Source organism: Belonocnema kinseyi, chromosome 10, assembly GCF_010883055.1.
Source record: "Belonocnema kinseyi isolate 2016_QV_RU_SX_M_011 chromosome 10, B_treatae_v1, whole genome shotgun sequence".
NCBI classification, from domain to species: Eukaryota; Metazoa; Arthropoda; class Insecta; order Hymenoptera; family Cynipidae; genus Belonocnema; species Belonocnema kinseyi.
The window spans coordinates 104662606-104673927 of record NC_046666.1 but is presented as its reverse complement, the minus strand read 5'-3'; the positions used below and the strand labels follow the sequence as shown (position 1 = coordinate 104673927).

General features: G+C 32.9%; 1 protein-coding gene across 1 annotated transcript in view; it reads left to right on the top strand.

The window, feature by feature from the left end:
- The first annotated feature begins 4076 nt into the window (after window positions 1-4076).
- Window positions 4077-11322, top strand: part of LOC117181787 (S-adenosylmethionine decarboxylase proenzyme) — a 137387-nt gene continuing 130141 nt past the window's right edge. Inside the window, exon 1 of the mRNA XM_033374756.1 lies at window positions 4077-4410. Coding sequence (XP_033230647.1) covers window positions 4280-4410 — 131 coding nt within the window. The 5' untranslated portion in view covers window positions 4077-4279. The remainder of the gene's footprint in view (window positions 4411-11322) is intronic.

Genomic DNA, 11322 nt, shown 5'->3' with positions numbered 1-11322 from the left:
AAGAAAACAAACATGCATTAAAGGGATTGCGAGGTTGCTTTGTTTATCTTCTTTCCTTACTTATTTTTTTGGTACGTAAAGTTTAACTTTTTATTTATATGATATTGTATAATTGTAAAAAAAATTGCGATAGTCAAAGAATGACATTTTTAACCTTGGTGCTTTATAGGTGAATTTTAATCAATAATTTCTGAACATCTTTGATTATGTCTGGTTTCATCCAAACATTATCCAATTCGTGAATTTGTTTTCATTTACTCCTTATTATGTATTCTTTATGTATGTATTCTCCTTATGTGTGCTTATCGAATGACTCGAAGAAAATGTTCAGATTTCGGAAATGTTGCGACATTAGTAACATTAATAACAGAGAAAATTGTTAATAGCATCTTGCACAGTTTGATCACTAAATTAAATTTATGATTTTTCATTATTTTTGGTTCTTTCAAAATTTGAATTTTCGATTATTCAAAACAATCTGAAAAGTTGTTATGATAATCTTGTAGGCAGCATCTTTCAAGTCTCGCGCTGTTTAGTTTACAATTTTCATTTTGGTATTTTTTTTAATTTGTTGAAAACGCTATAATTCTGGTAATATTCTTTTCATCAAAAGAAGTCGATGAGGTAAATTGTTCGGATTTCCAATTATTACGAATACCCGTACATGGAATTTTTAAATCTTGAAAAAAATTGTCTCAGAAATTTTGAAAATTCTGTAACTTTTTGAATTTTCACCCAAAGTAGCCTTTGATCTTTAGATCAAATGATCTTTAGTTTGATTTAGTTTGATCTTTAGTTTCTGGCTTAAAAACCTGTATTTCGTGTCCAGACGTAAAATTTTACACAAATGTAATAACTTTTTTGATGAGAATGTAAAAAATATCTGTACTCTGAGTACTGCCGTGATTTGAAATGTTGAAGATTTGGAATTTCAAATTATTTAGTTTTCAAGATTTATATTTTAAAGGTATAATATAATTTTTTTTTGAATAGTTCAATTTTGAAGACTTGCAATGGAAAATTCTTTAATTTTAACGATCTGCAATTTAAAACTCTTTAATTTAGAATATTTGCAATCAGAAACTCTTGAATTTTAAATGATGTATAAATAAAATAAATAACAAATAAATAAATTAATTCAAATCTAACAAAATTCTAATTAAATTTAATTAAATAACAAAATAAAATAAAAATTCATATAAACTGTCATGTTTTTTATTTAATTATATATATATTTTAGCCTCTGCTCTGAGGGTTCAAAGTTTTCTGATTCAAAGTAGAAAAATCCTAACAACAAATACAGGTTTGATCCAGAGAGCAGTTACAGATTTATGAACTTATTATTACTCTGCCATTCACTCATTGTCAGTGATCGGAACGTAATAATTAAGAAATTTTAAAATACATGCGGGAAATTCATTAGTCGAACAGACTAAAATATCTCTAGAAATTGCAAATTGTACAAATATAAAAATGAACACTTAATAATATTAAAGAACAATGCATAGATATTGCACTAAAAGTTTTATCTGTTAGAATAAAAATATAATATTGTGAAGTAAATAAATCGTTACATATAAAAGAATATCAAAAGATGAGAAATAACAAAGATATATTTGGAAATAATCAAATAACTTTAGAAATATTACAAAATATATGAAACAGAAATATAAATTATAAATTTAATTTTCTCTCTGGTATCTATTAAAATAACCATGTCTTACAAAGCGTGGATATTTTACGTTTGTTATGAAATGTTCGCAATTTAATTTTAATTTAAATGGTTCTTGTCCAAGCTACGTTTACCATCAGTGCGCCTCGAAGGTGTGCTGAGAGTTGCTTACAGTGCTCCAAGTGGCTCTTGGCAAACTATATGGGAGGGTGCTATTTACGGGGAGCGGTGGGTAGAGGGGAAGTGACTTTTTTCGTCGGACGCGCCGTCTATATTTATGGCGGGTAACGAAGCTCGCACCGCATCTACGTTTATAATATCTTTGGAAGAACCCAACTTCTGGTTGCCGCAACCGAACCTTTCTTTGCGTGTATACACTATTCTCTTCGTTTTTTAATGTCGAAGAGATTGGTGTATATAACATCCTGTTACAATGAATTTAAAATGTTGAAAACAATGTTTAAACAAATAAAAATCGCAAGAAATCGTGTTTTTTGATATTTTTTGGAAATTAATTACAATTATATAATTTTTGCACATTTGTCCTCCGCAGGATTCGTGTAGGGTTAACAAAAGAAAATCATGTGTACTAATTCGAATTATTTATCAAAGAGGTAATTTTCAAATGCTGATTAATGATGATTTATGAAAAAAAATAATAACAATGCATTAATCAACAATAATTTCAACTAGTGACTGTTTGTCTAAATTCGAAAAAATATTGTATGTGGCGCCATCCAGTAAAGTTTGATTTCCAAAAGACTCATCAGAAACGGTACCTTCTGATTCACTAAGAGATCGATCTCTTGAGAAACGGCAAAGGGGTTTTACTCTTAGGACTCAGCTCCCTAGAAGATTCAAATCCTATAGAGTCAGTAAGTCCGATCTTTCCAGTCTTTCGATCCTCTACTGATTCCATCCATACCGCAATGGGGGCAGAGTTCGTTCTGTGATGAATTACTCTTCTCGGGATTCGTTTTAGGCACCAACTTGCCTGCTTGAATCGTTTCCCCAATTGTTTGCGGAGGGATGACTTCGACCCTGAGGGATTGGATGACGCCTCTTTCAAGCTACCGTTCTCACACCTCCTAAAGAGCGCGTTTACAGCATCACTTTCGGCTCACTAGGGATTCACTCTCAGTCCCTGGTTACCGTTACAGTTACTTTTTTAAAAAAGTAACTCGTTACAGCTACGTTACTTTGCAAAAAAGTAACTCGTTACCGTTACGTTTACTTTTTTAAAAAGGAACTCGTTACCGTTACAGTTACATTTTTAAAAAAGTAACTCGTTACAGTTACAGTAACTAGTAAAAGTAACTTAAGTTACATTAAAAGTTACTTTTTATACCCCCCCCCCCACCCTCAACTAATTTTTCAGTCAGGAAAGATTGAAAAAAATGTTGTTTTTTTAAAACTATAAAATGAAAAATACGCAATGTGTTTTAATCAGAAACAACTTCGAACTTTCGGATTCGCTTAAAGCAATATGTCCAAAATGAAAGTTTTCTTGTTTACAAAGCAGATGAAAACAAGCGCGCAAGCACGAAATCGATCATCTTTTGTTTCCTCGACGCGCGCTGTTTTAAAAATTCTCATTCTTTGTATAAAAGCAATCAAAAGAAAGATATACAGAAGAAATATAAGGTAACGAAAAAGTAACTTAAATAAAGTTATCAGTTACCGGTAAAATAGTAACTTAAGTTACGTTATATTTATTTTTTTCGAAAAGTAACGAAGTTACTGAAAAAGTTACAAGTAACTTAACTTTTAAAGTAAATTCGTTACTTTTAACACGTTACTATCCAACACTGGTAAATAAATAATGATTGAAAAAATAATAGTTTGTGAATAAAGGCAAGGATGTTAAAATTTAAAATCGCTGTAGAAAAGTGAAAGTGTCCAATAAGTGTGGATTCAAGTGTTTAGTGTACAAGACTTTCAGAGTGGCGTAAGTTGTATGTTTATTATTTTTGTTACGAATGCGTCGAATACCTGTTGCACGCATAGTGTTGGTAAAAGTAATTATATATTCTCATCAACATACTACCTACCTCTTCCATGGCGAATAATTTTTATTCCACAAGCATTTCACAAAATCCTGTCTGATTATTAATTATTTATTAGTTCAAGAAACCTGTCAATACAAAACAATGGAGGCGGCCATATTTTTTAAGTGCGGTTGGCACGCCACGCTCGCAAAGTTTTGAACTATACGTAAGTGTGATTTTACACATGTGTGTGTGCGTACTTCTGGCAACAGAAAAGTGACCGTTTTCGGTGAAGTTCACGCATTACAGAGTTGTCTCCTTATATCTATTCTCCATGCATTTCAGATTTGTCTCCTTATATCTATTCTCCATGGCAGTGGTACTCATGCCAGCTCATGCTCAGTTGTGACCAACCAGTCGTAGTTTGTGCTGATATGATCAGTGGCTTACAAGTTGCAGTTGCTGCTTATGCTACAGTCTTCTGCTGTGTTCTAGTGAAGAATAGTTTGCTTGTTTTGTGAGAGGGTGCGAATATTAATTGCGGAAAGTAACTTGAATAAATTGAATTTTATCTATTTGTTGTGGATTTTGGGGGTTTTAATAACCTTCTCGCCAGACGATGGCGGCCTCCAATAATGATGACAATGCCGAGAGTGTGCAGTATTTCGAAGGCGTAGAGAAACTTCTTGAGGTTTGGTTTACTAGCAGCGACGGCAAAGACAAACAGCGAGATCTTCGGCAAATTCCTCGGTAAGTGTTGTCTGGTATACTGCTTAAAGCCTGTTCTGGTCAGACATTATACCTATATACCATGAATCCGTTTATCATCTGCTATTAGCATTCTTGTTTTTTTTCGCTTTAAGTGAGATTATCGCAATTTATGAATGGAGCTATTTTTTTATCAATCTTTTTGAACACTTCTCTTTGGGATTACTGTTGCTCTTCTGGCTAACTTATAATTAATGTCAAATATCAAATTCTGTTGTTCAGTTCTTTCCTTTTATTATGATCGCAAACATACTGCGATGAAAAAAAAAATTAATGTAATAATACCTTTAGATCACATTTTTGTTTCCTTTGATGTATTAGGCATATTTAAGAATATTCCTTAATAAAGAGTTGAAATTATTATAAAAAACGTTGAGATTTGATTAAAGTTTATACCAAAATTCCTAAAAAAAAAACAATTTTTTGATGCTACAAAATATCCTTTTCATTCCGTATCTTTCACATTTAATAATGATTGATAAAAAACATAATTTTGGTAATCCTATCGGATCAGTTTTGTCTCATATTTTACCTAAAATTGTTATGGAGGATCTAAAGAAGGGTAAAACTTTCAGAATAGCGGCTTCTTCAGTATGGTCCTTTAAACTAAATAACGAAGCAAGACTGGTCAAATTCGATGAATTCTAAATTAAAATGGCGGGAAAGAGCATTTTCAGACCACATTACCACTTTGTTTATCAAAAAATAGATTGAAGAAGTAATTGTTTACATTGACGGTTTCTGCTCAAAATTTCTTTAAAGCGTATGTAAATTGTTCAAAATGACAAATAAAAGAAATATAATAATAAAACAAAAGAACAAGCAGGTGTTTGCAACTTATTCATTGTTTCTAATTGTCAAAATGTACGAAATAGTATATACCCGACTGACAATATGTGTAGTTCGAGATGTGACCGATTACTCTTTCATGACCAGTCCCTTTTATTATTATCTTGCTGTTATTAGTGATTTTGAAAAAAATACAAAGTAAACTCGATGAGGATTAATTTGGAATTCATCTAATTTAAATAAAAATTTATTAGTTTAAAAAGGGCCATAATGGAGAAGCTGCTATTCTAACGTTTTACCGATATGACTTTTATTTAAACTGATGAACAACATATTATCACAGACTGGCATAGGAAAACCATTTGCTCAGGTAGAACACTTAGTTTTTTCTCAACTCACTTTATCCAAACTAAGATAGGTGTTATTAAAAATTTGATTCACAGAGCGGGGAGATTACGATATCCGTGGCAACAAAGTTTTATTGTGAATTCCTATAGGATTTTTTTGCGAGAAACACGAATTTGACAGTTTTAAATCTATATCTCCAATAATTTTTGTTACTTCGATTTTTTATGTTAAAATTATTGACTTATTTTTGTAAAACAGAATTTCTGAATATGAATTTCGATGGTTTTTTTGCGAGAAATATTTATCTGCAATTTTTAAATCGGTATCTTAAATATTTTTCGATATATCGAAGGCACCCCAGTGACTGGTCATAGAAATAATGTAAGGTCACACCCTTGTCCCTTTTCCAACGCCCCGGGGGGGGGCACCCCTGCGACTGGTTTTAGAAATAATATACAATCACACCCCTGTCCCCTTTCCAACGCCCCGTGGGGGGGGGGAGGCACCCCTGTGACTGGTCATAGAAATAATGTAAGATCACACCCCTACACAGAAGTCCTATATATCACTCAGTCCTTTCAAAGCATAAAATCACACATCGTCACGACTTCCATTTGAATGATATTAAATTTCTTTATGATGAGAGAAATAAGATAAAGAGAGAATTCATGGAGATGTCATTTATAAAGAGTGAGGGTAAGACAGCTATTAATTTAAAAAGGGACCTCTCAAGGTACAACAAAGTATGGGGATTTCAGGTATATTAATTTTTCATACCTTTAATTCTTCTTAAGGTAGGTGTTCCGAATAAGGCCACCTTACGGTTCGCCGACTTCTCACAGACACGCTACTGAACCGAATACCTTGTTACTTGACATACGTTTATAAAAACTATTAAACCACAAGAAAATTTTTTATTGCACCATTTGAAACGGTTGAATTATTTTTTATACTTAAATTGCGAAAAAAATGTCAAATGGCCTCATTAGAAACTCCGTGTATCCTAATCGGACCACTCCACCTACCCCAATAAGACAACGCCTAGTAAAGAGCGATCTGACGTCAATAAAGTGCTGAATACCATAAAAAATGTATTAAATTTACAAAAGGAAAATGTCGTAATTTAAAAGCAGGAGATTTAAATTTTTCATCTCCAATAAAATTAGTATTAAAAGAAAAAGGTGAAACAGGTGGAAACACCCTGGATTTATTTGGAGGTCCGTTAAGCTGACAGGATCACATTGTAAAAATTGGCTAAAAATCTATAGGGTATTTAGGGCTCATTTAACCCTCAGGGTACGGACTACAAAAATGTTGCGTTCCGCACGGACATGGGTTAGCCTAATCCAGAAACTTTGAGCGACTATATATTGTGCTGTAATTCGTCAATTGAAACAATATATATATTTTTTAATTAATCGGAAATTTACTCAGAAATACGATGGTTTTATTAGATGTAACATATTATTTTATTTAACAAAGTTATATTTGAAAATATAAATAATTTTTAAAAAATGCATGAAAACGTTTTGTTTTCTTCAAAAGTTTGCCATTTTTTGAAGAAGAAAAAGATAAACAAATTTTATAAGTAGGTTTTGAAAGTTGAAAAGTTGTACTTTCAAATGGCTGCGTTTTTTTCGATTCGCTCCAAAAAATATATTGTTTTCAACCTACGATAGTAAGCGTTTTTTGGTGTAGCGATAAAACCTTTTTTATATGTTTTATGGCCAAGAGAGCTGGGACAGAAATGGCAGCGTTTTTGCTTAGATATTTTATTGTCAACAAATTCGTCTCTGATATCCATATCCTCTGGTAAAGTACGAAGAGTAGCACAACTCACGGGAAATAGAATGCACTCACAGGCGAGTTGTGCTAGTCTTCCTAGAGAATATCATTATATTCAATAAACATTGGGCCCTAGAGAGAGGGCCCCTTGATATAGTTCTTCTGAGAATTGGTACCGCGCCGCAAGTAGAAGTAAAAGTAGCTCATGCGTGAATAAACAAAAACGTTTTCTACGAAACGGCCCTCTATCTGCGTAATTCCCCACCTCCTCCAGTCCTAAAACCGGCCCAGTCTCAGAGTTTTACTGTGATATTATCAAAATAAATTAAAAATAATGTAATTATATATACTAGGATACTGTACTGTATAAAATGCTTGTAAAAAGACCATTTTTAATTTTCACAAATAACGGATTTTGTCATTTTCCGTACGGATTGGGTCTAAAATACTCAACTTGAATTTCTCCAAACTAAAGTCAAGCCAGCAGGACCACACAGAAAAAAAAACTACTTGGGCATTATTTTTTTGCACAATAATTTAGGGCTCATTTAAGGGGTTAAACAACTGTAGAGTACGAAAACATAGGCATATTTTGGAAATTTTTTTTGGCTCAATAAAGAGATTAATCGAAATTTTGTAAAATGGGATTTATAAGACTAATAATAAAGTACAGAGCATTTTTTTCAAATTATTTTATGACAAAATGGCAGCAGCGCAGCATATGTCCGTCGGTACCTTTTTTCTTAAGATGCATGACCACCGGTTTCTTTTATTAGATGAAGAGCATTAAATTTGACAATAGGGCATTAACCCTCAGGGTATGCACTGGGTGAGAGTAACCTGAGCGAATTTTAAAAGTTGGGCCACTGCTGGAAACCTAACTCCCGCAATTTTTGACCTGGATCAAAAAACCAAAGTTTTTTCGAATCTATAGAACAACAGCAAGAGAAGTTCGCGTGATTTTTTTTCTCGATATATTGACTTTTCGCAACATGGTGCTCTTTTGAAAAAAGTTAATAATGTCTTGAAAAAATCGTTATAAAATTGTTTATAAACAAAAAAAAAACTATTCAATTCCAACGGCATCAGCCGGTAACGTTGTACACGAAAATACGAATCCTCTAGAGCCTCGTGTAGTGGCCGACAGGGTTCGTATTTTCGTGTACAACGTTACCGGCTGATGCCGATGGAATTGATGGTTGAAATATATTTTTTTACATCTTTTATTATTAAGCTTTGTACATTAACGTAGTTTTCTTTCGGCTCTTGCATTTTTCAAAGTTTGAGACCGATATTTTATGTATAGAAAAAGTTCGAACGTTCAAAAAAGGTCGAGGTTCAGAAAAAAGATCAAATAATTTTCAGTGAAGTTGCTACCAAAATGCAGTACCTAAACGTACTTTATTGTACTTTAATACATTTTTCAAAGTTTCAGCTAGATATTTTATTTTAAAAAAAGTTCTTAGGTTAAAAAAAAACATTCAGTGAACTGATAAAGTGAGGTCGATAATATAGGTATTTAGCTGCGTCACATGCCCTTAAAGTTTTAAGTACTTTAACATCACCGGGGCCAAATTTAATGCTCTGCAATTTTTCGAAAAAAAAACTGTGTTCACGCTAGCTAAAGGGTAAGCTAGCAGGACCACACAGAGAGAAAAACGACTTCGGCATTTTTTATTTGCACAATAATGTAGGGCTCACTTAATGCCCTGGTGCAGGATTTCACGTTTTGTATTTAAAAAAAGCTGTGGTTCTGCTATTTTAACGTTAACCTGACAGGGCCACACATGGAAGAAAACGACTTACTATCGTCGAGAAAATTCGACTCCTCTGGCTTTGACGTTGAAAAAGTAGGGGATGAAAAAATGGTAGCTTAATGAAAGAAGGGTCATTTTGAAGTTGCAAATGTTGTACGTTAATGAGCCGAAAAGTAATGTTGTAAACAAAAAATTTAGCTTGCAGATCTAAAAATGTGATAAAAAGTATGGAAATTTAACAGCTCTTAAAGACAGTGAACTCTGGAGCCTAGTTTTTCTATTGAAAAAATAACATGACAAGTGTGAAAATAATTCATGGTAGTACTTTAAACATTTCCGAACAAATTAAAGTCGAAAAATTTACAAAATATAAATTGTTCGTTTTTTGTACATAAATATGCAACTAAGCTATCTTCAGTACTAATAAAGATAATTAAGTGATTTAAATTGGAGGTGGTTAGCTGAACTATCTGTAATAATTTATAATTTGAAACAAGTATGTGCTTCTTGTTGTCTTCGTGGGAACTGCAATATTGTAAGTCAGTTTTTTATATGAGAAAGCAAGTGCCAAACACCAGCGTGGTGTCGTTTTTTCAGGGGATCGGCCTGGGTTTCCTTCACCACGTGCTTTCAAAGCCTGGCCACCAGGCTTTGACCAGGGCCGTGCCCCTTGAACTGTGATGCTCCTCAAACTTCCATTAACATTTCCATTTATGAAATGAAAGTAGTATGCAAAGTATGACGATATTATTTGTATTACAAACTATTATAATCACTATAGATTCGCCAGGTTAGTTCTCAAGTCATCCCTTTCTTCGTCTCTGTAGTTACAATTTCTGTTTAAAAATGATCTTTTCTAGTTGATAATATAATAGCGTATAGACTTTTTCATTTCAATTCCGAAATAGATGATGTGCAGGCAAAGATATTGTATGTTTGGGGCAAGATTTCTTGGTTATGATTTCCATAGCGTGAGCCGCTGTAAGTGTAAGGTGTGCGAACACAACAAACATGAGTGCGAAAAAAACAAAGAAATGATTATTACTATCAGATCCAAACGCAAATGATCATAACGGGACGTACGTGGGATGATTTTATGATTTGGACGACTCTTGATTTTCATGTTCAGAGGATAAATATTGATTATGAATTTGCCAAGAAAGTTATTGATGCTGCCCTACCGAAAGAAATCTCTGAGTTTTCTTTAGCGAAATAGCTTGGCCCATTTGAGTCTATAAACAAAGTCGATTTGAAACAAAATAGTCTCGGAGATAGTTTCAGAGATTTGGGTTCTTTTCAAGATCCTTTTAGTGGTCGTTTTAAGAGTGGTGCGACGGTAATATAATGTTCCTTTTGTATTCGTCACGCACCGGGCGGGCAGAGTTGTTTACAGTAGTTGGTCGTGGTTAATCCGCTCTCCCTTTTTAAATTTCTCTTCAAATTATTAACACTTTTTTTTAATTGATGAATTTTCTCATTATACTTATTTTTAATTATAACTTATATACTGATATACAATTTTCTAGTTGAATTCAAAAATGTTGTCTTTTTTGGCGTATCTCATTCCATCTAAGAGAAACGTTCTATTAATTCCAATTTTAAGCATTAAAAAAAAAAAGTTAGATATCTGAAGTCATCGAAACCCGTAGATTCCGAATTATTATGTTCTAGGCTGATAACTATGAAATTAAAAAAAATCTCCTTTAAATTTTAATCCTGTAGCTTAACAAAGGACCCTTGAGTGTCGGCTACTCTGTTGAGATAACCTCTCTGCTTGTTATTTATGATCGTATTCTTATTTCAATTTCGGAAAGGATATTTTATAGCCTTCAGACCATTTAAACGAGCTTCCTGGACCTTTAAAAATATCTACCTGAGTGCCTGCCTAGAATTTTTCTGAGCTTCTTTGACCTAAAGAATTTTTAGTATATACTCAAAGATTCTTTTCGGTAGGGTGCATATTTCAATACTGATTTTTCGTTTCACAATTAGCACAGGGCAAAGCAAATGGAATCTTGCAATATTAATTTTGAGGTTACGTATATTTAAACATTTTTAATCATTGTAGTAATTAAAGAATTGTTACAAAAGGAAAATACTTGCAGCATCCCTGATTAAGGGGTTACACCACTGTAGAGCACGGAAAAAAAGGCATATTTCGGGAATTTCCGTAGGCCAAACAAAAAGAGTTATTCAAATTCTGTAAAAAGTATTT